The sequence below is a fragment of the Lagopus leucura genome, unplaced genomic scaffold (assembly GCF_019238085.1).
Source record: "Lagopus leucura isolate 7727_CA_CO unplaced genomic scaffold, USGS_WTPT01 Super-Scaffold_100009, whole genome shotgun sequence".
Lineage (NCBI taxonomy): Eukaryota > Metazoa > Chordata > Aves > Galliformes > Phasianidae > Lagopus > Lagopus leucura.
Genome location: NW_024962266.1, coordinates 3287851 through 3311768, shown reverse-complemented (window position 1 = coordinate 3311768; position 23918 = coordinate 3287851). Strand labels below are relative to the sequence as shown.

Sequence of the window (23918 nt, the reverse complement as noted above, 5' to 3'; positions counted from 1 at the left end):
AGATGCTCTTTTATAGGTCTTTTCCAACCTTAATGATTCTGTAATTCTAAGGGAGGCTTCCTGCTCTGCTTCCATGCACACGGTGTTGCCTGCCCTCCCTGGGTGTCCAGAGCAGCAGGAGATAATTAAATGAAGTTCAGCATTGACAATGGAAGGTCAGGGAGGGAGAAGCTGATTAACCTCATTAGGCTAGGAAGAGCAGTGGGTGGCCTTAGGGCTTGGATCTCATGGGGGCTTCTATTCTTGCTTTTCTTTTTCTGTTTTCCTGGGAATTGGCATTTAGTTGTGCAGGAAATAAAATGTATTGCTAATTTCGTCGCAATCCTTTTTATGTGGCTGTGGCACTGCAGCACATCTGTGAATTAAATCTAAAGAACTGAAATTTAGTCTCTGCTCTTTCACAAGCAGAAATGCTTATTCTCTCTTGATTGGTAATGAAGCCCAAGGAGAGAAGCAAAAACAAAAGTATAGAGGTTACCCATATAGGGTAAGCATAAGAAATTCAGCCCGTGTTTTCTGCCATTTCAGTAGCAGACAGGCTGAGTTCGTAGCCTAAGGTTCTTCAGCAGTTTTCCAAGAGGGGCCAGATTGAGGAAGGAGAGGGGTTGTGCCTTAGAAGTGGCAATTAGGCTGCCCAGGCACAATGCCAAGAAGGAAGGCAGGAGTGATGAGCATCCTTTTAGCTGCTGCCTTGCACGTGGGCTAAGGGGATTGTAGAATTGAGTTCTGGGGCCATTGGAAGCAGCCTGTTTTAAACACTCCTTTCCTGTTGTGCAGATTGTTCACCCCAGTTGCAGCATGAAGTGAGATATAGCATAGGCAGCACTCTCATTGTGAGCTAATTACCTATGAGAGGTCCCATTCATCCTTCCCAGCTGATAAATATTACCTCTTCTTTCTCGTTTCCAGATCACTGTGTCCACTATTATGATCTTCGCAACACTAAGCAACCCATCATGGTGTTCAAAGGGCATCGCAAGGCAGTCTCCTATGCAAAGTTTGTGAGTGGGGAGGAAATAGTCTCTGCGTAAGTATTTATTTTTATGTAGGGTAAGAACTTGGTAGCCCTTGGTTTCTGGCAGCTTTGCAAGGTGGCCATTGTGGGTGGATGCGCACACTTGCTGTGCTTTTAGGAAGCAGATATTTGCTTTTTCCAAGGCAAAAATAGAAATTAATTCCTCGTGTTACTTGGCTCTGCTCTATCTTATGGAGCTGAGAAGCTTGAGGAACGTGAAGATGAAGAGATTCAACTTCTGACCTTAAGCCCCCGCTTTGGTAAGTTGCAAGTCAATGGTCCTCCTCTAAGGAGCCTGTATGCTGAGGGTGCTCCTGACCAGAGCCCTGCTGCAGACAAGGCTGCTGGCAGCTTGAGAATAGTAATCTGCAGCAGAAGGGCGTCTGATGAGTGACAGAAGTGATTAAATAGTATTGCTACAGCTGAAGAGGGCATTTAGCCACAGTGTGAAAGCAAATCAGGTGGAACCACCCCAAAACCAAATCTGGCTGCCTCCGTTCGAAGTAAGATTTCAGTTATGTAGGGATGAGTATGTCAGATGACGTGTGGAAAGATTTGTAAGACTGGGTACGTGAACCAGAGATGAGTCCCTGTTAGACGATGGTTAAAAGGCAAATAACTTTTTGGAGGCTATGGGCTGCTAGAGGAATGTTAGGTGTTGTATGTGGTTGTGTTGACATCAGGGGCAGTAGGAAGCAATCACAGGGTTAAATCTAGTCCTGGCTTGCTTCCTTGAGCTGAGTAGATGTCTGTCTATCGTAGTTCTCCCTGTGTTTTCTCACTGCTTGCTCTAGCAGCCTGGAGCTAAAGCAGAGCTTCTTGAGGCATACATCTGAGTATTCAGACTGCTGGTGAATTATGCTGATCAGAGCAGTGTGATGGAAGATTCCCCAGTGACTTCCAGTGCTGTTTATATTTAATCCGTTCCTCTTCTTATTTCCATCAGTGTTATAGCTCTTTGTAAGGGTGCAAATTCATACCTAGAACATAGATCAAATTAAATTGAATGCTTTGAACCAGGTCTGTCTAAGAAGAAAGCGTTTACTAGAAGCATAAGGAGGCTGAGAATGTTTTACAGCCATGGGGTTCGGTGGGGTAGAACGTCCCTGTCCTATTTGAGCTGTCCAGTTGAGAGTGGATATCCTGAGCCCTGGGAGGAATATCAATAGAGCTGTTGGAATTGGCGGTAACAGGACGAGGCAGCTAACTCTAGGGTTCATCTATCTTTCTGTGTGAACAAAAGGAAGCATCAGAAAGAATAGATGTCTTAATTTTGCAAGCTGGGATGTCAACAGTAGTGACTCCCAAAAGTCAAGCACCAATTCTTTTAAAGAAAAAAAATATTTCTATATTCAGATTCTTCAGATTTCTAGCTAAAGCTGTTTTATAGATTGCATTGATTTACTGTGCCCTGTAGAGTTAGGTTTTGACCTCGAGAATGTTCAGAACTGCCTGGTATTTAGCACGACACATCGATTACAGTGCTGATTTACAGAGAGGCAGATTTACCAGAGCAGCACATCCATGATATTTTTTTGGAGAGGGTATGAAACCAGAAGAGCAGTGTCACAGCAGAAGGATCAATGGCCTGTTCCTATCCTTGTGGCACAGTGGCAGGTAACCATCATCTTGTATGGCACACTTGTCTTAAAGAGTGAAAAAATGGCTAGAGTGTGATAGAATATTGTTAACCTATTACTAATTGAATGCTTTTAATGTGAAGTGTTTTTATTTTAATGAAGATCTAGAATGTATGTTACTAAAACACGGAGGTTAAGTGCCTGTGTACGTAAGGTCGTCTTGATGGGTTAGCTAATAGCAGAAGCTGTCACAGGAACCTGACAGCTTGTAGACCAGGAATTATTCTTCTGCTTCACTCTGCCTTCTGAAATTTTTAGTTTCCAGGCAACTCTGAAGCTTTAAAATGTACCGTTTTAAAAATAATACTGCTATCCTAACAGCAAAGAAGGCAATGTCCTTGTACTTCTGGGCAATAAAAAAAAAGGCAAAAGGCAAAAACAAACAACAACAATGAAAAAAAACCAACAGATACAAAAAAAAAAAAAGCCAGAACAGTACTGTATATGTGTTTTCCTTTTCTTTGCATTGCTCTGATGATGAGTAGAAGGGAGAGTGAGCTGCAGTGTAGCTAGGGAAACTGAATGCTCTCTTTTAGGCCTCTCTGGTCAAGCCCTGGGACTAGGATAGCACTTCTGCTCAAGTTGCAGTGTTGGAGATACAGTTCATACCTTCGTCGAGATCCGACCTCATGCTGTTATTACATATGACTAACAAATCTTGCTGCAGCTCCCTTATCTCTCCTTTGTCATTCCAGCTGTCATTGAGGGCTGAGATAAGGTTTTTGCGGTAAAGCACGAGGTGCATCTCTCTCATGCTATATTTTTAGGGAAATGTGACATTGGATTAATGTGTTACGTTGGGAATATTTGATGGATATTGTGAGTGGGTTTTTTTTTTTCCTCCCAACTCCCAGTATTTGAAAAGCAGTAAGTTTGGGTGATGCAGCCTGTACCAGCCTCCCCTTTCTTCCATCTCAGCCAGATGACAGGCCCTACTCCCGTTCTCTTTCAAATTTAAGATCAGAACAGCTCTGTTTTCTCAAGGGTGGGCTAACCGAGCTCCAGTCCCTTCCACATCAGGAGCTGTTGATGTGCTCACAGCCGTAAGTCAGGGAATGCTGGGACATCAGAGCCTGGCTAGACAATAAATCCTGGCAGGTGAGAGAGGCTCGAGTCCTATCAGCTCTGAGGAAATGTATCAGCCCTGAGATCTGGGGTCTTCCTAGTTTGCTTGAGCTCTGCCAGCCTGAGAAGTCTGCACCTACAGCACCTTGCTCTTGCTGAAAGGGAGGTTTGCTCACAGTAAATAGAGAAGCATTTTGAAGACGGGTATGTTTGCAAGTGGGGGAACAATGCGAAACATCGATTTCGATTTCATCTCTATGGAGTTGTATATTTCTAAAAGTAATATTTAGCTTTGCTGTCAAGGTGAAAACAGTGAAAGTTTGAGATTTATATCTTAGGCAGTCTCAGTTACACAGGAGAAATCCACATGAATTTAATGCAAGTAGTAACGCTGAACCCCCATAGGTTTCTATGTGCTGCTGCTTGGTATTGGGCAGGAGGAGAACACTGTGCTTTCAAGGCAGCCAGAGAGGAGGAGACTGCCTTGAATTCTGTAAAGGCATGAATGAGAATTTCAGCAAGCAGGCAGGAAGGAGCAGACTTCCTCTGTGCTGTAGAAGTTGGAAAAAAATCATGTCCCAGATCTGCAAGGATTTGGAGGAGGCAGTGATGTTCCACAGGCTGTACAGTTCAGTGGAGGACTCAGCAATTGATAGGAGAGAGGAAGAGTAATACTGCAAGGAAGTATTTTATTCAAACATTTTGACAGGCTTTTAAAAAGAACAGATACTTTGTCAGGCTCAAGCTGGGTTGCACGTGATTGAAAGTGGGATAAATCTCTGCAAGCACACTAAGACTTCCCACACTAACACTGCAAGTAGGGTGTTCAGGAGGAGCATTTCAAGCAAGGATTACCTGCAGTATGGCAGCATTGTAACTTCAAGTATTGTTTTCAGGTCAACAGACAGTCAGCTGAAGCTGTGGAATGTAGGGAAACCTCACTGCTTGCGCTCCTTCAAGGGCCACATCAATGAGAAGAATTTTGTAGGGCTGGCGTCCAACGGAGACTACATCGCCTGTGGTGAGTAGAGCAGCTGCCCTGACTGGTGCTGGTGGGACTCCTTGGGGCTCCTGCCTCGTCATTTGCAAAGCACACCAGCAATATGCCCTGTAGCTGCATGGACTTCTAAATAGAGGATTGTCCTGAGCCTTCCTGGGAATGATGTAAGCAGCTTGACCTAAGGGACTACTACTTGGTTTCCCTTCATTTGAGATGAGGTCTTTGCTGCTATCAAAAACTGCTTATTAGCATAGTTGGTGTTCATACGACATACAACCTTCAAATTTATCAACTGATGCATCTTCCTGCATGTTTTTCTTAGGAAGGTTAGCAGTCTACACCATGTGAGTGGGTCAAATACTTGTCACTTTAGCTCAGTGTTCAACCTGGTGAAGCAGTGACTCCCTCATCGTGAACAACTGTCAGAAGAATAACTCATCCTTAAGCAATTACTGTTTGGGTTCTTTCTGGGTTTTTTTGCTGCTTTTTGGACTACTGAACCTCTGCAAATCCTCAGGTCTTGGTAGAAAAGCATGGGCAGGCTGATTCCACTGAGATGATTGGGATGGCTGCTCCAGCACTGCAGGAACCTTAGCATGTGTTCTCTGATCTCCCCAAAGCTTGTAAGGCAGAAATTGGGATGGATTTTAAATGAAGCCTACTCACTGTCTAGTTTCTCTCACTTAAACCTCCGTGGACCCTACTGTCATATTCGATTACTGCAGGCAAATGTGTGACAGTGCTACCTGCCTCACAGCTGTGACACTGAGCATGCATTCCACATGCTAGTGTAGATGCCATACTCAAAGATCTTGACCTTAAGGAAGTTCTGGAGAAAATTTGGGATGTGGTGTATTTTACAAATGCACTGCATACTGCAGTTGTTTGGTAATAAAGCCTGTTCTGTTTTTAAGCATTGTGAAGGTTTGCTGCGGGGCATGCCCAGTTGCCAAGGCACCACAAGCATGATGACAACCACTGGGAGGAAATGTAATCTCTTGAAAGAATAAAAGAGCTAAGAAACTGTTTGGTTTTTTTTTTTTAATGCTTCCAGAACGTGATCTTCTGTATTTTTTATTTCTAGGAAGTGAAAATAATTCCCTTTACCTATACTATAAAGGCCTCTCAAAGACACTCCTGACATTCAAGTTTGATACGGTCAAGAGCGTCCTGGACAAGGACCGGAAAGAAGATGACACAAATGAATTTGTGAGTGCTGTCTGCTGGAGGGCACTACCAGATGGGGTAAGCTTTCTGCTCACTCACACAGCAGGGTGCTGAAAGGATGCCTCCTGATTTCACAGCAAGTGGCATTGCTGAGGGTTTGGTTACGTTTGGTATTTTCCTGTTCATGAGTGTTGCAGACCTGTTTGAGAAAGTGAAGACTGCAGGATGACTGAAGTGCTGTGAGCTGCAGAGAGAGGATGCTGGGGGACAGGAAACTGCTGTGGCCTGATGGTTTCCACCCATGGGTCTGAATTGAATACCTCTACTTTTGTGTCTGAAATCCTAAAAGCAGCACTATACTTCTGGCGTTCACTTGTGTGTGTGCATTAGCAAAAGCATTGCATTAATCAAGGCAGTTACAGATACTCTCTGTGTACTCTGGTTTAAACGTTACCCTGTATACGTGGCTTGCTATTTGAAATGTGTGCCCAGTGTGTGGATGAGTAAATATATAAAAGAGGTGAGCCCTGGCTGCAGTTACTTCAATGAGAACATCAGTGACAGGCAGTTCATATACGTAAAGTGTGTACTAATGCTGCAAGCAGACCTGAATCCACATTTCTGAGCATCCTTTAGGTGTGGGGAAGCTTTGGAGACCCAAGAATGCTGCTTTTAAATTCTGAGTGTCCTTGAAAACCTTGCATAAAGAACTTGAGTGAGTGACTCTTCTGTGCAAGTGTTTGCAGATCAGATACTTAACTGGTTTTTTGGGAGGAGAAGGAGAGGATCTCATCCTAAATGCAGTCAATCAAGTAGCTGAAGTGGAATGTTGCCTAATTGATGTTTCTAGACATTGCATTTACAAAGATAACACTTTAGAAGGGTAGCATCTGCCAATTCTAAAACGTTATCTTTGTAAATGCAATGTATGAAGAAACTGCCCCCACAGCCGTGATTCAATTGTCACTGCCATAAACTTATTTCAGATGAATGCTTTTAAGTAAAAAAAAAAAAAAAAAAAAAAAAAAAAAAAACAACAAGGGGAAAAAAACACCACGAGTATCTAAAATGAAAGATTGCTCTTCAGTTCAAAAAGCAAAAAGTGGGCGGTTTCAGTTTGAGCTGTGGACATCAGGCTGAATGGTGTGGGGTCACTAACACTTTCCTTGCTGGGGAGTTTCGGGCTTTTGGTACACACAGTTGTCACGTCTCAGATGAAGAGTTCCTATAGGAAGTTGTGTAATTTCGTGTTTCTGCTGGATTAAAACATGCTGCAGAAAAACTCTGTGTCTGTAGACACCCTTTCTTAAGTTTTCTTTGCCGCAGTATTTCTCTGTTGGGCTGTCCTGCCCACTGACCTGCTGTGCAGCTTTCCTACAGGCTGCACACTAACAGTGGTCCCAACTCCAGGATTATTTCTGTTGCTGTCCATCCTTATCAGCCTTTTCTGTCTCTGATGTAGTGTGCCTTACTCAGGCAAACCTTCTGTTCAGGCCACTGACATTTGGGGGGTCACCACAGGCTGTCAAACAATTCTCCATAACAGGAACAAAAAATTCTGAGTGATGAGAATGTGAGAAAGAATTTTAAAATGTAACAGTTAAATTGGGCTCATAAAGATTGTACCAAATAACATTGAAGCTTCCCTTTGTTAAGCAGCATTCAGAATCTGTCACCATCCTGGTTTTATTTTCTATCATTCCTCTGGGCTTCTACCAAATTTCAACATCTCCCATAACAGCCACAGCAGCTGGCTTCAGTTTTTAGGAAAACTATCTATGGTCTGAGAGCTCAGTGTTTTGCTTCAGTATTTCACTTCTTTTTGCAGCACTTGCCAACCTGCTTTACATGCCTCGCAAGCAACTGTGCTGGCTTTGGCCAGGAAGCCTCACTGCTGCTTTGTACTATCCCTGCAGCCTCCCCAAGAGGTGAAGAGCTCTCCAGCCCTGCATCTGCACTCTTCCCTTCCTCTTCTGGTGGCGCAGTGGTCCTCTCAGACCTAATTGAGACTTTGCTCATGTTCCCAGTAAATTAAATTACTGCACAGCCAAAGGTCACTCACATCCACAAAATCTTGTTCAAATGATGAAACTTTTATTCTCCTTTTTGATGATGTCTCTTAAATAGGCATAAAATTTTCAAATGAGCTTTGTATATAGGCGCCCTAAAAGTTGGCGTGTTTCTTAATGATGCTGGCATGAGAGAAGTCCTTTGCTTTGCAGCACAGTCAGTGTGTACAGGCACTGGGGAACCTAGCGCCTGTTTCTAGGTTAATTGCAGGCTTTGATCCTGGGTGACTCACTCTGCCTTGGTTTCCTAATTATAAGAATTACCACCCCTGCCTTTGGCTGCTGGTGGCGATCGCTCTGCGCTCTGCTGAGGAGTGTCAAAACACAGAGCACAGCCCAGACTGCAGCACTTGCCCAGGAGCCGTAGCGAACACTGTGGGCAAGCTGTGTGCTCTTCTCAGTGTCTTGCTGGGCCGGTTCAAAATCATTTTGGGTCTCCACAGCAGTGGTCACTGTGCACTGATTACAGTTTGCAAACTGGAGCTTTCCAGGTGGGGGTGCGGGCGCTGCCTGCCAGCTTTTCCCTAGGACTCCCAGGTGGAGCAGACTCTTTTCTGTTTCCCTACGGTGTTGCTCTCAAGGATTGTTCTTTAATTAACCTTTCGAGATGAGATGGGTAAGTTTCAGATCTGTCAGTTATCTTGGGAAGCATCAGTACGTGTATTCCTTTGCTTCATGCAGTTAAGTGCAAAATCTTGGATCCTAATTAAAACTTAAGCTAAAACTTTGAGATGAAATGTCATTGATTCTTTCCTAAACCTATTTTTGTGTAACTCAAGCTTTTCCTTCCTCCTGAGCCAAAGTCAAGCAGTGCCAGCAGTCCTTGCCAGAACCCATCTCTTTTTTTTTTTTTTTTTTTTTTTCCCCCCCTTCCATGGTCTTCCCTTGCTTAAGACGACGCAGAAATCTGTTTGCTACAGCTGTCACTTCTCCAGCTGCACAGGTCCAGGCAATGTGTTTTCTCCACGTGTGTCAAAGCTGTAACGAGTTAGAGAAATTGTTCTCTGTAAGTGCTTATTAGCATTTTGCATAAGGCTTATTCACTTCTTCAGCTCTTAGGTAATGTTTAGAAATGAGAGTACTAGCTTGTAGGCTAATGTTTCTGTTAGACTGTTCAAAAAGAACAAATGTTTCAGCATGTACTTGAGGAAGCAAGCCTTCATGCTTCTCTTGATGCTGCATTTTCAATATAAGTAAATGGGTTTATTTTTGTGTGTTGTTTTTTTTTAAGGCACTTTTTTGTACCAGGTGAGGAATGCCATTTCTCACTTTTTTTTCCTCTAGAACAGAGAAGGCTTTGGGAAATTTTTGGCCCAAGTGACTTGATATGTTGCTGAATTATAGAATAATGAAGGCTGGAAAAGACCCCTAAGCCCACCCCACCGTGCCCACATCCCTCAGTGCCACATCTGTAGGGCTCTGTAACACCTCCAGGGACAGTGACCCCAACACTCCTTGGGCAGCTGTGCCAGTGCCCAACCACTCTTGTGGAGAAGCTTTTCCTAATATTCAACCTGACCTTCTACTTTTTGTAATACAGCCTCTATTTCTGGTACCTTGGCAAGATTTAGCTTAATTTATTTGAGAACCAACTCTGGTCTTGAAATGGCTAGAAATAGTCTTTTATTTTGTTAGCATCCAAGCAGACTAAAGACATGGTGTTTTCTCCTTCCCTAAAGGGAGCACCTTTCGTTAGACCTGGTTTCCTATATTGCAGAGTTCAGGATGTGCCTCACACATCTGTGTTAAATGGTTGCATCTCAACTAGCCCCTTTCTCATCTGCAGTTAGCATTTCTCAGAAGCTGTCAGAAGAGAAACCAATGCTGAACCTGCTCCCAGGACAGCAAAAAGGTATTACTGCTGAACACAGAAGCAATTTGATTATGTAGATTAAGCGTGGCTCAATCTATCATAATCACTGTAAAGAAGCCATTTAATTTTGTACCTGTTTGCATGAGTATTCATTACTGCTGATAAGCAGGTGAGCTGGGGAAAGGTTTCTCAAGCAGAAATGTTAAGGTTTTGATACCAGTAAGGAGATAAAGATATGAGCAGGAAAATGTCATGTAAATTAGCATAGGTAAAGCCTTACTTACGTATGTGTGTGTGTGCTGGGTGTTTGGGAGGACCACAGCAGGTGGAAGAAAGGCAGCACTGTGAATCCATCTCCTCTGTGTTACGTGGCAGATGCTGGTTGTGTGTCTTCTCACCTTGTTGGCACTCTTCAGAAGGCATCTGGATTTAGGGGGGTCTGGAAACAATTGTCCAGCAGCAACAGAGAGGAGGAGGCTGAGGGACGCAGGCTTCAAGCTGCCTTTAAGCACTGTCATATGACAGAAGCATTTACATAATTAGTTTTGCATCTCTGAACTTCTTTTCGTTAATCTATGGAGATGGAAATATTCCCTCCAGGTGGATTTTGGTGCAGCTCTTCAGAAAGGAAGCTTTTCCTCCATTTGTTTGTTCCTCTTCTCTCGACACTCAGCTTTGTATTTAATGATGTCTGGCTTGAATTCTGTAAATAGAAACCCATGATTATTTCACAATAAGCTGGTCATTTAATAGGGCTGTAATCTTGTTCAGTGATGAAAAGTAGCCATCCTTTGTTTCCCAGTAGCCTAATAAACAGTACACAGTGTACACACAAACTAGTCAGGGCCTCTGATAATTTACAATCAGCAAATTGGCTCCCTTCACTGGATTTAATTTAGCCAATACAGATTATTTCGGGAAGTGATTCATTGCTGTTTTAAAGCACTAATTAATTTGGATGACTTATGAACATTAGAAATGAAACCTCCTTTGTCATTCCCAAAAAACCAAAAGCTTATTCAGTATCATTCTTGAGTAACTTGTGTTGACTGCAGCTATAGCTCTTGTAAATGGTGGTGGTAATTTCAGTGGGATTTGGGGGGGAGGAATGGGAGGAGAAGGAACGAGAGTAAGACTTCATATTTTTTGTTGTTCTACTTCACTTCTGGTAAGTTTAAAGCCTCAAAATTGCTGAGAATTTTGTCCTAACACTTTCAGCAAGATGTTCTTGTTTTTGCAGCATCCTCATCTTGTTGCTCAGGTCATAGTTCAGTTGTAATCAGGGATCTAGCTAAAGCTTAGGGACAAAACAGTGGGTGGTCAGACCCAACTGTCCTTGCCTCCCCCTACCAGATGGGGATGGCCATGTAAGGATGTTCTCTGGCTCAGCCCTTCTTTCCCAAACCTGGGCTGAGCTCCACAGAAGCTGGCTCACAGCATTGCCGTGCAGCATCTCCAACCTGGTGTTTTTGCAGGTCATTCTCTGCTGTAGCATTGCAGTATGCTGGAGATGCAGTATCCTGGGGATGCATTCTTCGTGTTCTCCCTCTTGATAGAGATGCACAGCAGTTTAAGGCAAGCTGAGAACAATCAGCTTTTAAGAAAAGTAAGGAGATGAGGCTTTGATCAGATTTCTATTTTCTTTCCTTTCCTCCCCCTGAAAAAACTCTTCAAAGATTTTCCTCCTGTCAGTGGAACTTGCCTAAGCCCTGCAGCATGTGTGCTGTGAAGCTGGGAGCTGTGTGATGGCTTCCCCTTCCTCTCTGCATGTCCTCTTCTTCTCTGTGGCCTTTGGCAATGCTTTCAACAAGAAGTTTTTGACTTCTTTACTTAGCTGCTTCACGCCTTCCAGTCTTAGATTGTAAACATGTTTTATTTCCCTTCTATCTTTTTCATGTCTTTTCCTCCTTTACTTGCTTGGGAATCTCTGGTTTTCATTAAAGAAAAAAAGTGGAACCCAGAATATTGCAAGATAACACCGTACATCATGCATGCTTGATTTTTTTTTTCTCCATATCTTAGCATATTACTTATGCATACCAACACACACAGTATATATTGTTTTGTATGCTGCTTGAAAACTATTTTTGCGTGCAGAATAATTTCAACCCTGCAGACAAAAAGAAGTCACAAGTTCAGTGTGCGTGCTCCTTTGGTTTTGTACATGGCTCATATCCTCTCATACCCACTTCTCTTCAAACGTTAATTTCTGGGCTCTGTTTTTCTGTTTGACTAATGAGAATCGATTCTGAAAAACTGCTCAGGTTACTGTAACAATATTTTACTCCTTATCGGAAGCCTTGAAGTCCAACCACAGAGAACTTCATGGGGGAAGGACATCATACTCTATTATTAATGTTTCATGCGTTATATTGAAATTGCAGTATTTTGACACTTCACTCTGTGTGAAAGACCATGTTGGTAATGTGATTATGTAAATGATAGGCTTTAGGAGAGAGTGTTTAAGTGTGAATCTTTTGTACAAGAAGACAAATATTGGTAAGTGCTTTTCTTATTCCCTCTCCCTGACTGCGGGGTGCTCCCCGAGCTGCCTCCCAATGGGGGCAGGGATGGAGGGTTTCAGGCACTTGGTTCTCTGGTGAGGGGCGTTTCAGAAGAAAAAAAAAGATGCATTGCACCCTTCATTTTGCTATCTCAGGGCTCAGCACAGCATGCCAGCAGGTGCATAATGCATATGTTAACTCTAGATGCAGAGCTGCTGTTGGTGTGAGCAGAGGGGGTGAGCCTGTCGCTTTTGTTCAGCTCTGGAAGTTCAGGTCCCCTGTGGTACTGCAGCACTCTGATATCATTTGAGTTTCTATTTTAAGAATAGCCTCTCCAAGAAGTGTAGGTGGCTTGGTTTTCCTTTGTTAGCTTTACGTTTACATTTGCAAACTCAATTTCTCTCTCCTTCCGCAAGGTGAGGCGTGCATCTTTTTTCCCTGCATAATCACAGAATATTGCCACGGGGCCGATGTTTTTTTGAAGCGAAAGCAGATCAAAGTTGCTCATTTTTCCTGAATGAAATATGAAATATACTCCCAAACTTCTGATATTTGCTTACTGGTGCATCTCTTCTAATGCCACTAGAAGTGCCACACAGGTGGGACTGAGGTCCTTCTTATTAGAGTCATCTGTTTCTTAGAGCAGTGAATGACACGGCGGTCAGCGTAACACTGTTGGCACTACAGTCCGGGAGCTGATCCCAGTGGTGCAGCTGTACAGATAATGGATTGCAGCTCACTGCCGGTGTAAGTAGAGGTCTGAGCAGGCTCTTGTTGTTTCCTTGGTTTTAAAAAAACAAGAGCATCCCAATGCAATCAGAAATTGCATTGGTATGGTACACACCGTGAGCTGAGGATGCGAAGAAGTCTCTGTGCAGCTGTCATTAAACTTGTAAGTGGCTGTTTCTCTCCTGTCGGGCCTCTGTTGCTTTTGTAAACATCAGTTCTTTATTCAGGTCTGAATTTTATAACAGATGAGCCAAAGTCAGGAGTTCAGCTGTAACCTTGACTTCGTTCCCAACTCCATCCTTGGTTCCCTGCTGTACCGTAATGCTGCAAGGCACGAGCAGAGAGGTAGCAGTATGGATTCGTGTGGCTCTTCACATAAACTGTATCCCAAATAATACCACATGATAGAAAATTACTTATATAACAGTATTGCTTAGGGGTACCCCTGTGTGTTCTGTGAAGGGAAAAAAGAGCAGATTCGCACATTTGCTTTTCTAATTAGGTGTTTATGGCTTCTTTTCTTCTTCACCAGTCCTCTGTAGTGCTGCTGTTGGATCCTTGGCCTGAATTCTGATAGATGTCCTGCTGAGCTGTAAAGACACTGAATGCAATGACTGATAGAGGTGTTGGTTGGTCAGATGGTGCCTAGAAACCTGCTTACTGTGAGTTGTAAGCTTCTCTTTTGCCAGGCTTGTTCTTCTTGTGGGAGAGCTCAGCCTCATGGGATTTTTGCCCTCTATAGCACTAGGGCTTAGAGGTGTTAGGCTTGCTTTCTGAACTCGTAGCCTTCAGATAGGAAGGCCTATCCTTGTTTTTTTTATTTTTTAAATAATGCTGCTGTCCCCCTTCTCATCTCTGTACACTGAAGTCTGTAAGTCACTGTTGGAATGAAGCAGAGGAGATGTGTGGGTACCAGAGCTGGCACGTATTGACTGTTCTCAAGCTCTGACAAAAGCTGCCCTCCTCCAAATTCATCATGAAGACTATCTGAGCAAGCACTGTTACCCTTTCCCCTGTTCAGTTCATCTGGCTTTTGTGATGGTAGCACCATCTATTTTGAAGTCTGATCGGCACAAAGTGAGATGTGACTCCTTTAGCCAATTCTCAGCAAGCTAGGCAGCAGTCACTCTGTGCTTAGTGAAGCTTCTCCCATTTACGATGGGAACTGCAGGGGTCAAATTCCCATCTCAGCACTAAAGGAGTAGCCTGGTTTTAGAGCAGTAAGAGCAGAGCAGGTTGTGAGCAGCCCCTTGGCACTGGGCTCACCACTGCCTTTGAAGCCAGCTTCAGTGGAGCAGCACAATTCCCACACCAAGGGCGTCCGAAACCTCACTGCTGGTGTTCCTCTCTCACTGCTGCTTGATGGTGGTTTTATAACCTCATCCCCTTTAACAAGTGCCACTGCTTCAGTCAGTACAACCTCAGGGTACTCTTTTTCTCATTCTCTGGCACACCTGCTGACACTGAGTTCTGCCAGGTCACCACCATTCCGTTGTCGCAGTTCATGAGCTGCACCAACCTTTTGCTCTGGTGCTCCCAATTAAGTGGTTGTACTGGCAAGGATTTGATGTTTTACGGAGTCTAAATGAAGTGGAAAAAATATGAAATGATTTTTTTTTTTTTCTTCCTGGCGCAAGATTTTGATCAGATGATTTAATCTCTGGGTGAAAGGGAAGTGGAAGCATTTGTGCGCAGGTGGTTTTGTCTGCAAAAGCTTTGCTTTATGTAGGTCTCTGCAGTAACAGTTACTGCTTGGCTTTGGAGCAACTGTTCTGAAGGTTTCCTTATGCTTTCTGCACTGCCATTATCACTAGCAAAACCCTAAGAACCTTGCAACGTGTGACTAGTTCAGTGTCAATCACATTGCCTGCTGGTAGAGGAAGAATTAAGGCTTTTGTGGTGCTGGTTTTCCCCTGGCAAAAAGGATTGGTGTCAGGGAAAGGTACAGGGAGGATCCAAAATACCCAACTCTTCAATAGATGGCTTAAGAGCTGGTGCAGGCGCAAGGATTTCAGCTTTTTTGACCATGGGGCAATTTACACTGCTCCTGGCATGATGGCTGCTGATGCATGCAGCCTGTCCCTGAGGGGTAAGAGGATCTTAGCTGAAGAATTAGCGGGACTCATTGACAGGTCTTTAAACTAGGAATGAAGGGGGAGGGGGACAAAATAAGGGCTACTGGGGTTGAACGGGTCATTCGAGGGCTTATACCAAACTCCATGGGCAATGACGGCAGAGTGCATAGGGAAGGACTAGGGCAGGGGGATGCTGGGGATGCTGCTGTTCTAGGGGATCCTAGATCCCTTATAAAGGTGGCAAGACGGATAGCCCGGCTGAAGTGCCTTTATACCAACGCACGCAGCCTGAGTAACAAGCAGGAGGAACTGGAAACTGTGATGCACTCGGAAAGTTATGACCTTGTTGCTATCACAGAAACATGGTGGGATGACTCCCACAATTGGGATACTGCCATCGACGGCTATAGACTCTTTAGGAGAGATAGGTGAGGTAGGAGGGGTGGGGGAGTTGCTCTCTATGTCAGAGATTGGATAAACTGTGAGGAGCTCCCTACGAGAAGCAGTCAGGAACAGGTTGAGAGCCTGTGGGTTAGGATTAGAGATGGGACTAATATAGGTCAGCTGGTGTTAGGGGTATACTACAGACCACCTGATCAAGGGGAGGCTGTTGACGAGGCTTTCTTGCTCCAGATGCGTGAGATGTCTGGCTCACGGGCTCTTGTCCTGGTGGGGGACTTCAACCATCCGGACATCTGCTGGGAAAACCACACGGCGAGCTGCAAGAGCTCCAGAAGGCTCTTGGAATCCATTGGTGATAGCTTTCTGGTTCAGGTATTGGACAGACTGACCAGAGGTGAAGCGTTGCTAGACCTGCTGCTCACCAACGCCGAGGAGATCATCAAAGGCGTCAAGGTTGGAGGCTGCCTGGGCTCCAGCGACCACGCCCTGGTTGAGTTTGTGATCTCAAGCGATGTGGGCCTGGCAAAGAGCAGGACCAGGACACTGAACTTCAGAAGAGCAGACTTCAAGCTACTCAATGGATTGCTGGCCAAGATCCCCTGGCGCGCTGCCCTCAAAGACAAGGATGTTGAGGAGAGCTGGCGGCTCTTCAAAGATGCCCTCCTGGAAGCACAAGAGGTCTCCATTCCTCTGAATAAGAAAGTGGGCAGGCGAGGTAGGAAACCGGCATGGCTCAGCAAGGACCTGCTGAGAGAACTGAGGGCGAAGAAAGGGGTGTACAAGCTCTGGAAACAAGGCTGTGTCACCTGGGAAGAGTACAGGAATGCCGTCCGGACTTGCAGACGTGGGATCAGGGAAGCCAAGGCGCAGGCAGAACTGAACTTGGCAAGGAACGTGAAAAACAATAAGAAAACCTTCTACAGGTACATTGCCCAGAAGAGACAGGCCAAAACGGGCGTACCTACTTTGGTAAATTTAAAAGGAGAACTGGCTTCAACAGATGAAGAGAAAGCTGAGGTGCTGAATGAGTTCTTCACCTCGGTCTTCACTGGTGGCCAGGATTCTAGTCTTTTTCACATTCCTGAACCCTGCATCACCAAACCTCTATGTGGGGACCAAGGAGGTAAATCCCTCCCCACTGTAAGGGCAGAGCAAGTCCGAGAGTGCCTCCTTAGACTGAATGAATACAAGTCTATGGGGCCAGATGGCGTGCATCCCAGGGTCCTGAAGGAGCTGGCTTAGGTGGTTGCCGAGCCGCTCTCCATCATATTTGAGAAGTCGTGGCTGTCAGGTGAGGTCCCGGATGACTGGAGGAAGGGTCACGTCACTCCCATATACAAGAAGGGGAGCAGGGAGGACCCGGGGAACTACAGGCCGGTGAGTCTCACCTCCGTGCCTGGGAAGATCATGGAACAGATCCTCCTGGACAACATGCTCGGTCACATAAAGAATGAGCATGTGATCCGAGACAGCCAGCACGGCTTCACCAAAGGAAGGTCATGCCTAACTAATCTTGTGGCCTTCTATGATGGAGTGACGGCATTGGTGGACGAAGGGAAGGCGACCGATGTCATTTACCTGGACCTGAGCAAGGCCTTTGACATGGTCCCCCACCACATCCTCATCTCCAAATTGGAGGGAAGTGGATTTGATGGGTGGACGACCCGATGGATAAGCAATTGGTTGAAAGGCCGCAGACAGAGGGTGGTGGTCAATGGCTCTATGTCCAGGTGGAGGCCGGTAACAAGTGGTGTCCCCCAAGGGTCTGTCTTGGGACCGGTGCTCTTTAACATCTTTATTAATGACATCGATGAGGGAATTGAGTGCACCCTCAGCAAGTTTGCTGACGACACCAAGCTGAGTGGTGCGGTTGATACAGTGGAAGGAAGGGATGCCATTCAGAGGGACCTCGACAGGCTGGAGGGCTGGGCTCGGGTGAACTTAATGAGGTTCAACATGGCAAAGTGCAAGGTTTTGCATTTGGGCTGGAGGAACCCCAGGCACCTGTACAGGCTGGGAGGAGTGGTCCTTGAGAGCAGCTCGGCAGAGAAGGACCTGGGGGTCCTGATGGACGAGAGACTGAACATGAGCCAGCAGTGCGCTCTGGCAGCTCGAAAGGCAAATGGGATCCTGGGCTCCATCAGGAGAGGGGTGGCCAGCAGGGACAGGGAGGTGATTGTCCCTCTCTACTCGGCTCTTGTGAGGCCCCATCTGGAGTACTGTGTCCAGGTGTGGAGCCCTCAGTACAAGAAAGACATAGAGATTTTGGAAAGGGTCCAGAGGAGGGCGACTAAGATGATCAGGGGGCTGGAGCACCTCCCCTATGAGGACAGGCTGAAGGAGTTGGGCTTGTTCAGCCTGGAGAAGAGAAGGCTGCGGGGTGACCTCATTGCAGCCTATCAATACCTGAAGGGAACCTACACCAAGGAGGGTAGTAAACTCTTCAAAAGGGCTGATAACAGCAGGACTAGGGGAAATGGATCCAAGTTGAAGGAGGGAAGATTTACGTTGGATGTTAGGGGGAAGTTCTTTACTAGGAGAGTGGTTAGGCCCTGGAACGGGCTGCCCAGGGAGGTTGTGGATGCCCCGTCCTTGGACGTGTTTAAGGCCAGGTTGGACGGGGTCCTGGGCAACCTGATCTGAATGTGTATGTTTGGTGGCCCTGCTAGGCAGGGGGGTTGGAGCTACATGATCCTTGGGGTCCCTTCCAACCCGGGTGATTCTGTGATTCTGTGATTGATGCATCTCTTTCAGATATAGGGTTTCAATTTTGGGTGGTCCTTTGTGGAGCTGGGAGTTGGACTCAATGATCCCTATGGGTTCCTACTCAGGAATGGAGTAATCTCTAACCTACTGAAATAAGACTGCTTTTCTTTCTGCTGTTGTCCCAGCCTAATTCTCACGGAGGGCAGACAAGCGAGCCACCTGCATGCAGCGGTCACCCCATCAATGAATCCAACTGCCTGGCTGTGTAATTAGGCTGTGTAATTATTGTATGTAGAGTACATACAGAATTAGACTAATCAGCCCTGCCTGAGGAAGGGAATCCAGTGCAGCTGGAAAATTACACTTAGTAAGTTAATGGGTACCTTGTAGATGAGAGTGATGCTGTTAGTGAAGGTTGTGCAGCTCAACAGAGCTGTGCTCACCCTTACACGAGGCACTCTGAATTCTGCAGCGGAGGTCTTCAAACAGTTGTGCCTCTCTTATGTTAGTGCCCATAACCATCACTTCCTGAGCTCTTATCTAGTCGCTAAAACTGTAGAAAAGTAAGCTGCTTGCTGCAGCATTGGATTTTCTAGATTTATTTAGCGTGTCTGAAATGAATATTAAGAGGTGCAGCCTGGGGAGCAGGCAGATAGAACTGCATTGTTTTCCACTTACTTCTAATAATGAGAGATTCTGGAGGGAAGATAAGCAATATTGCATGTACAAGGAGGAAAGATTGGTTCAGATCTACTTAAAGAGGGAAAAAAAAGTAATAATAATAATTTCTTTTACCTGTAATCTGCAGATAGCATTATAAATTAATTGCAGTGGGAGGAGGAGAAGCTTCATCTCTTTTCACTACCCCACTAACAGGGACTCCACATTCTCAGCCAAGCCTCCAGCGTAAGGCAGCATACATGATTATTTTTTCTTCCTTGTTTCCTGGTTGATCAATTTGATTGTCTGAGCCCTTGTTCTTCCAGGAAAAAATGTTTCTACCAGGCAGGCTTCTCTGGCCAAGTTCGTTCTCCTGACCATGGCGTGATGGAAAGCCTGTCTCATCTGAGAAGTATGTGCTCGTGGAAAGCCGTGATCGTTTAGAGTGAAATATCCTTGATTAAAATAGGAGGTTAATGGTGCTCCTGTATGTGCCTTGGTTTAGAACATGCACGTTAGCTGCAGAATTTGAAGGGATGAATTTGAGCCAGCAGCAGTTTGAAAAAAAAAAAAAAAAAAGAAAAGAAAAGAAAAAAAGAAAATGAGCTGGAAGTGAAATACAGATGTCCTTATTTAGTACAAAAGAATTCATCTCTCTGTAGGCTTTCTGTTTTCGTTAGGTTCTTGCTTGACTTGACAATGCAAAAGAAGAAATTTAAACTCTTGGAAACTCTTTGAAAATGTGAAGGAAAGCAGGAGCTTGTGGAACTTTTGTTCTGGTTCTGCAGCCTGCTTTGGGAATGCATGAGGTGGCTTTGTTTCAGGTTGCGAGGGGATGTATTTACCTTACAAAGAGTAAGCAGTCACACTGTGAAAATCGCTCTGCTGATGCTCAGATGTTTGTATAAGAAAAATACCACTTTAAAGATTTCTTTTAGATAAATGTTTGGATAGGTGTACGGTGACGGGGTGAGGAGACGCAGCTGGCTGGCAGCAGCTTTCCCAGTATCCTGGAGTGGACCTCTGCAATCATCCTGTGGCTCTCAGAATGATGCTCCTTGCTTTCCCCAGGAGCAGAGCAGGCTGAACATACAAGTGGGACAAGGGCTGCTTCCCTGTGAGCCCACCACACAGCTCTTAGCTTTCGATAGTTGTCCTGAACTGGAATTACAGTTCCCTTCCCACTGCAGAGCAGGTGATAGCTTGTGTTTGTGCCGGCTCTTAAGGCTTCTGTTCTCCTTTATGTGCAGGTTGAAAGTGGTTTTACAATGCTGACAAGTGTGTTCTCAGCCAGGCAGGGGTTCCTGTATTAATTTCAGATAACATGTAGATGTGGAATTGGAGTCCCTCTCCCTATAAATAAAAGGGGATGAAGTAATGAACCTGTCGCAAGCTGAGCCATGTTGTCTCTGTCCCTTACCCTGTGCATGTGCTGCGTGTAGCTTTTTGGAGGCCGTTTCTTCCTGTGTCATTTATTTCCTCCCTGGATGCCTTAGCTGGGGAAGTAGATGATCGTGAACTCTATGCAGGAGCTGTCTTTCTGCTGATGATGTAGCAGAGCACATAGTTTTGCTGTGACAGGATATAAGCTGTGCTTAGTCCTGGCACAGAACAGTTGTTGTTATCTTCAGATTGACTGTACTTTGTCCTATATTTCTTCCAATCTCTGCTCTGACCTGCTCTCAGGTTCCAGCAGCCCGCAAGGAAGCAGCAGGTACCTGCTCCAGAGCCGTGATGTACATGGAGGAATAAGCAAACAGCAGCATCTGTGCAGAAAGAGTATTTAAAAGGCAATGATCGAGGGAGGAGAGGAAGCAGATTAGGTTAAAAATATAAAACAAAACTGATCAAATGCCAGAAGTGTTTGCTGTCATCAGCAGAGCTCAGGTGCCCCCTACTTACATTGCTGAAGGATATAAAATCAGAGGTGCTGTGCATCTCAGCACCAGGGGCTCATTCATTCCTGTAATTCCTGTAGTATGTAACACAATTTTTTCTTTATGTACTTGAATCTTTTTAAACGTCCTTTTTGCTATTAGTGTTGTCGGTGGCTTAATGGATTTCTTGATAGCTGAGCTCCTCTTTTTGGTACAGTTTTGTTAATCTGTGTTCAGAAAGACAGCGCATAAAAATCACTCCTTTCAGTTTGAGATATCTGGAGATAATTTTTATACCCACTGTGTGAAAATAACTTGAACAGTAGTAGAATTATCTGTTGTAAGAGAGGTGATTTTGCTTGTGAATTGGGTTTAAAGATAAAATCTTCCTCGTTCCTGGGACCTGGATTTCCTATTCATTGCTCTCTGTTAAGATTAATCGGGAGCAAGGCTTAATCCAGAAGGTGATTGAATTGTCCTTAAACAGTGATGTAGAACGTTACCCTCTTGATCGAAATGCTTTTACAGTCTTGCAGTGCTAAGAAATCACGGGCCTGTGAGCTGCTTGTGATGTGCACCATGTGAGGGAGGACACTGCTGCTTCATTTGCTGCCTCTTTGGAAAGAAAAATGTTTTCAGAGTGTTTTTGTACTACAGTTGCTGCATCTTTCAAGAATTAATGCCTTCTGTAGCTCCTCTTTTTCAGCAAGAAGTGTGTAGAACTTGTAACTTGTCCTAAATCTCCAGTTATAGAACACGATAATGATTTCTAGGGGTTTACTTGCCCCTTTTGAAGGCCTAACAGGGAGAAGCATCTAATTATCAAGGGCTTTTGGGCTGGCATGCATGAACTCCACGGTCCATCGCTTCATTTCAGGACTCCCAGCTGAGAATGGTTTGTGATCAGGAACATTTGGGATCTGGTAGTACTCATTCGAGATGCATGTACCACATCCAACAGCAAAAAAAAACAACCACAGCAGCTTGTTGTTTAATGGCCTTGCTGTAAGGATGCTGGCCGCCAGCACGCTGCTGGCACGCTTCTCCCTGTAGTTTAGGAGGGTAGTCAAGGCCAGGAGATTTAGGAGCTTATTAAAGGCACTGCGGCTTCAGGCACTCCTGCTAGCTAGCAGTCACCTAGCAAATAAGAAAGACTAAGAAAGAGTCTTTGGGGTGTTGCTGAGTGCTGTTATTCCCGTGCTTTGTGCAGCCTGTTTCTTGTGGCCAGAATGCTTTTGACCTTCTGAGTTGAACTTCCCACTTTGTGATGCTTTTCTAGTATTTGAATCCTTTTTCTGATGTCTTGTTTGCATGCATTAAAATCATGTTGTGTTTAGGATTGGATACGCTCAGAAGCTTGTGATAAAAGACTCTAATAAAAGTCTGCTTTAATCACAAAATGCTCAAGGACTGGAAGCTGTTGGGACCAATTGGGACCAGTCGTGGGCAAAACAAGTGTTTTGTCCACTCTTGCAGTCTTCCTAGAGTAAAGTGGAGGTCTCTGTCTGCTTTAGGAGAGCCAACTAAACTGGATCGTTCCCCTCCATACATGTTTTATGCCAAAATGTGTGGGGACAGCTTGTTCTGCTGCCAACTGCAATGGTCCCACAGCATGGGGAGGGCCATTGGGCAACCCAAAACTGTGTGTAACTGCTTAGAGCGAGGCTAGCCCTGTGGTTTAAAGCAAGATTATAATCATAGCTATTGCATTTTCCCTTTTTTCTTTTTTTTTTTAAAGTCCTCATTTGGTTTATAGGTGGAAGTGATTGAATTCCCTCTGGAGAGATACACAGGTGTGGGACAGGGCTCCTAGGCTTCTGTTCCCTCTCAATTCTTCCTGCTGCTTAGTGAAGCAGTAATTTGCTGCAAGCCAGGCTTTCACTTGTGATTGGAAATGACTGTGCAAAACCTTGTCAAAGCTGTTCACATCCCAGAGTCATTTAAAATATATATGGATATTTATACCTAAAAGGCACTTTGGAGCACGAGAGCTCCCTGGGATGCCAGGGGCCGTTGCAGTCGTTGCTGGTGTCCCCAGATGGGACCTAGAGAATCTTCTCGCTGTGTTTGTCTGCCCAGAGAGCCCACAGACTGAAAGCAAAAGCGAGGAGGACGAAATTGCTCTCTCCGGGGCTTCGGATGATTATTAAGTGCTGGCCTACTGCCTGGTTCCTGTCACTGCTCCGCACAAGTGAGACAGATCTGGAAGAGGTGGCTGCAGCTGTACAGCTGAAAAGTTGTGCTTTTAATTGCTAACTAATTAAAGTTACCATTTGCATTTGGGGTTTTCCTTTTTTAAAGAATGACATGATATTATGCACGAAACTGCTAGCGCTGCTTATTTAGAGCACGACTGAACCAGGAACTTTCTCTCGCCGTCTTGCTGGTGTGTCTGGTTTTCACCTATTGCGTGCTTTGCCATCTGGATTTTATGACTTCTCCACTGGTAGCCCTTGTCCCTCTAGTCCTTGACTCCCCTCTCTCTGGGCGTATGATCCAGTAATGTTTTCCCTTTTGTCTTTGTAAACAATAGACAGTCAGACTAACAGTGAGAGTACAAAGTCAAGGGAGCTTTGCAGATTCAGCTTGACAACTCCTCTCTGAATTATTTAAAGACCTTAGACAAAAAAAGCCCATCAAGATTTTTGGATGACTTCTCTTCTAGTATTGTGGAGAATACCTGGTATGCGAGTCCCACTGATTTTACCCATTGAAATCCACATGATTAGTATAATAGCAAATGCAATTAGAATTTGGGGGCTGCCTCCTGATATCCCTCCAGAAGTGACTGAGTTACAGAGAGCTGTAACAAGGAATGGGAGTTTTCTCTCTAGCTGTAAGGATTGTGTGCAGAGATTGGGTTGTTTTTTCTTCTCACAATCAGTGAACTTGTCTAAGAACATCCTACCTTTTTTCTTCTGACTTCAATTTCGGTTTTTGGTAGGCTGTTAATTTTGCTTTCTCATAGTTGTGAAATCTGCGATGCTTTTCTATAGTTGAATGACTCGGTGATTTCTGATCTCTTAGATGCATTTCTGTTGCTGGTTTCACCTGTCCTTCTGGATTCTGGGGCATGTTAGATGGATGGGATCAGGGAAGCAAGCAGAGGAGCACAATTGAGTCCTTTAGATGATGTGCAGTTCATTATTACCTTTTGAATAGGTCATTCTGCAGAACTAAGTAGGGAAGATGTCAT

At 44.8% G+C, this 23918-nt stretch overlaps 1 protein-coding gene and 1 non-coding gene across 2 annotated transcripts in view; both read left to right on the top strand.

Annotated features, from left to right (window-relative positions):
• COP1 (COP1 E3 ubiquitin ligase) overlaps positions 1-23918 on the top strand; it is a 145032-nt gene that overhangs the window by 105635 nt on the left and 15479 nt on the right. The window contains exons 17-19 of the mRNA XM_042873549.1: positions 910-1027; positions 4617-4741; positions 5805-5965. Of these exons, the coding sequence (XP_042729483.1) occupies positions 910-1027; positions 4617-4741; positions 5805-5965 (404 nt within the window). The remainder of the gene's footprint in view (positions 1-909; positions 1028-4616; positions 4742-5804; positions 5966-23918) is intronic.
• On the top strand, positions 22152-22274 carry LOC122181643. The gene has a single exon (XR_006179525.1).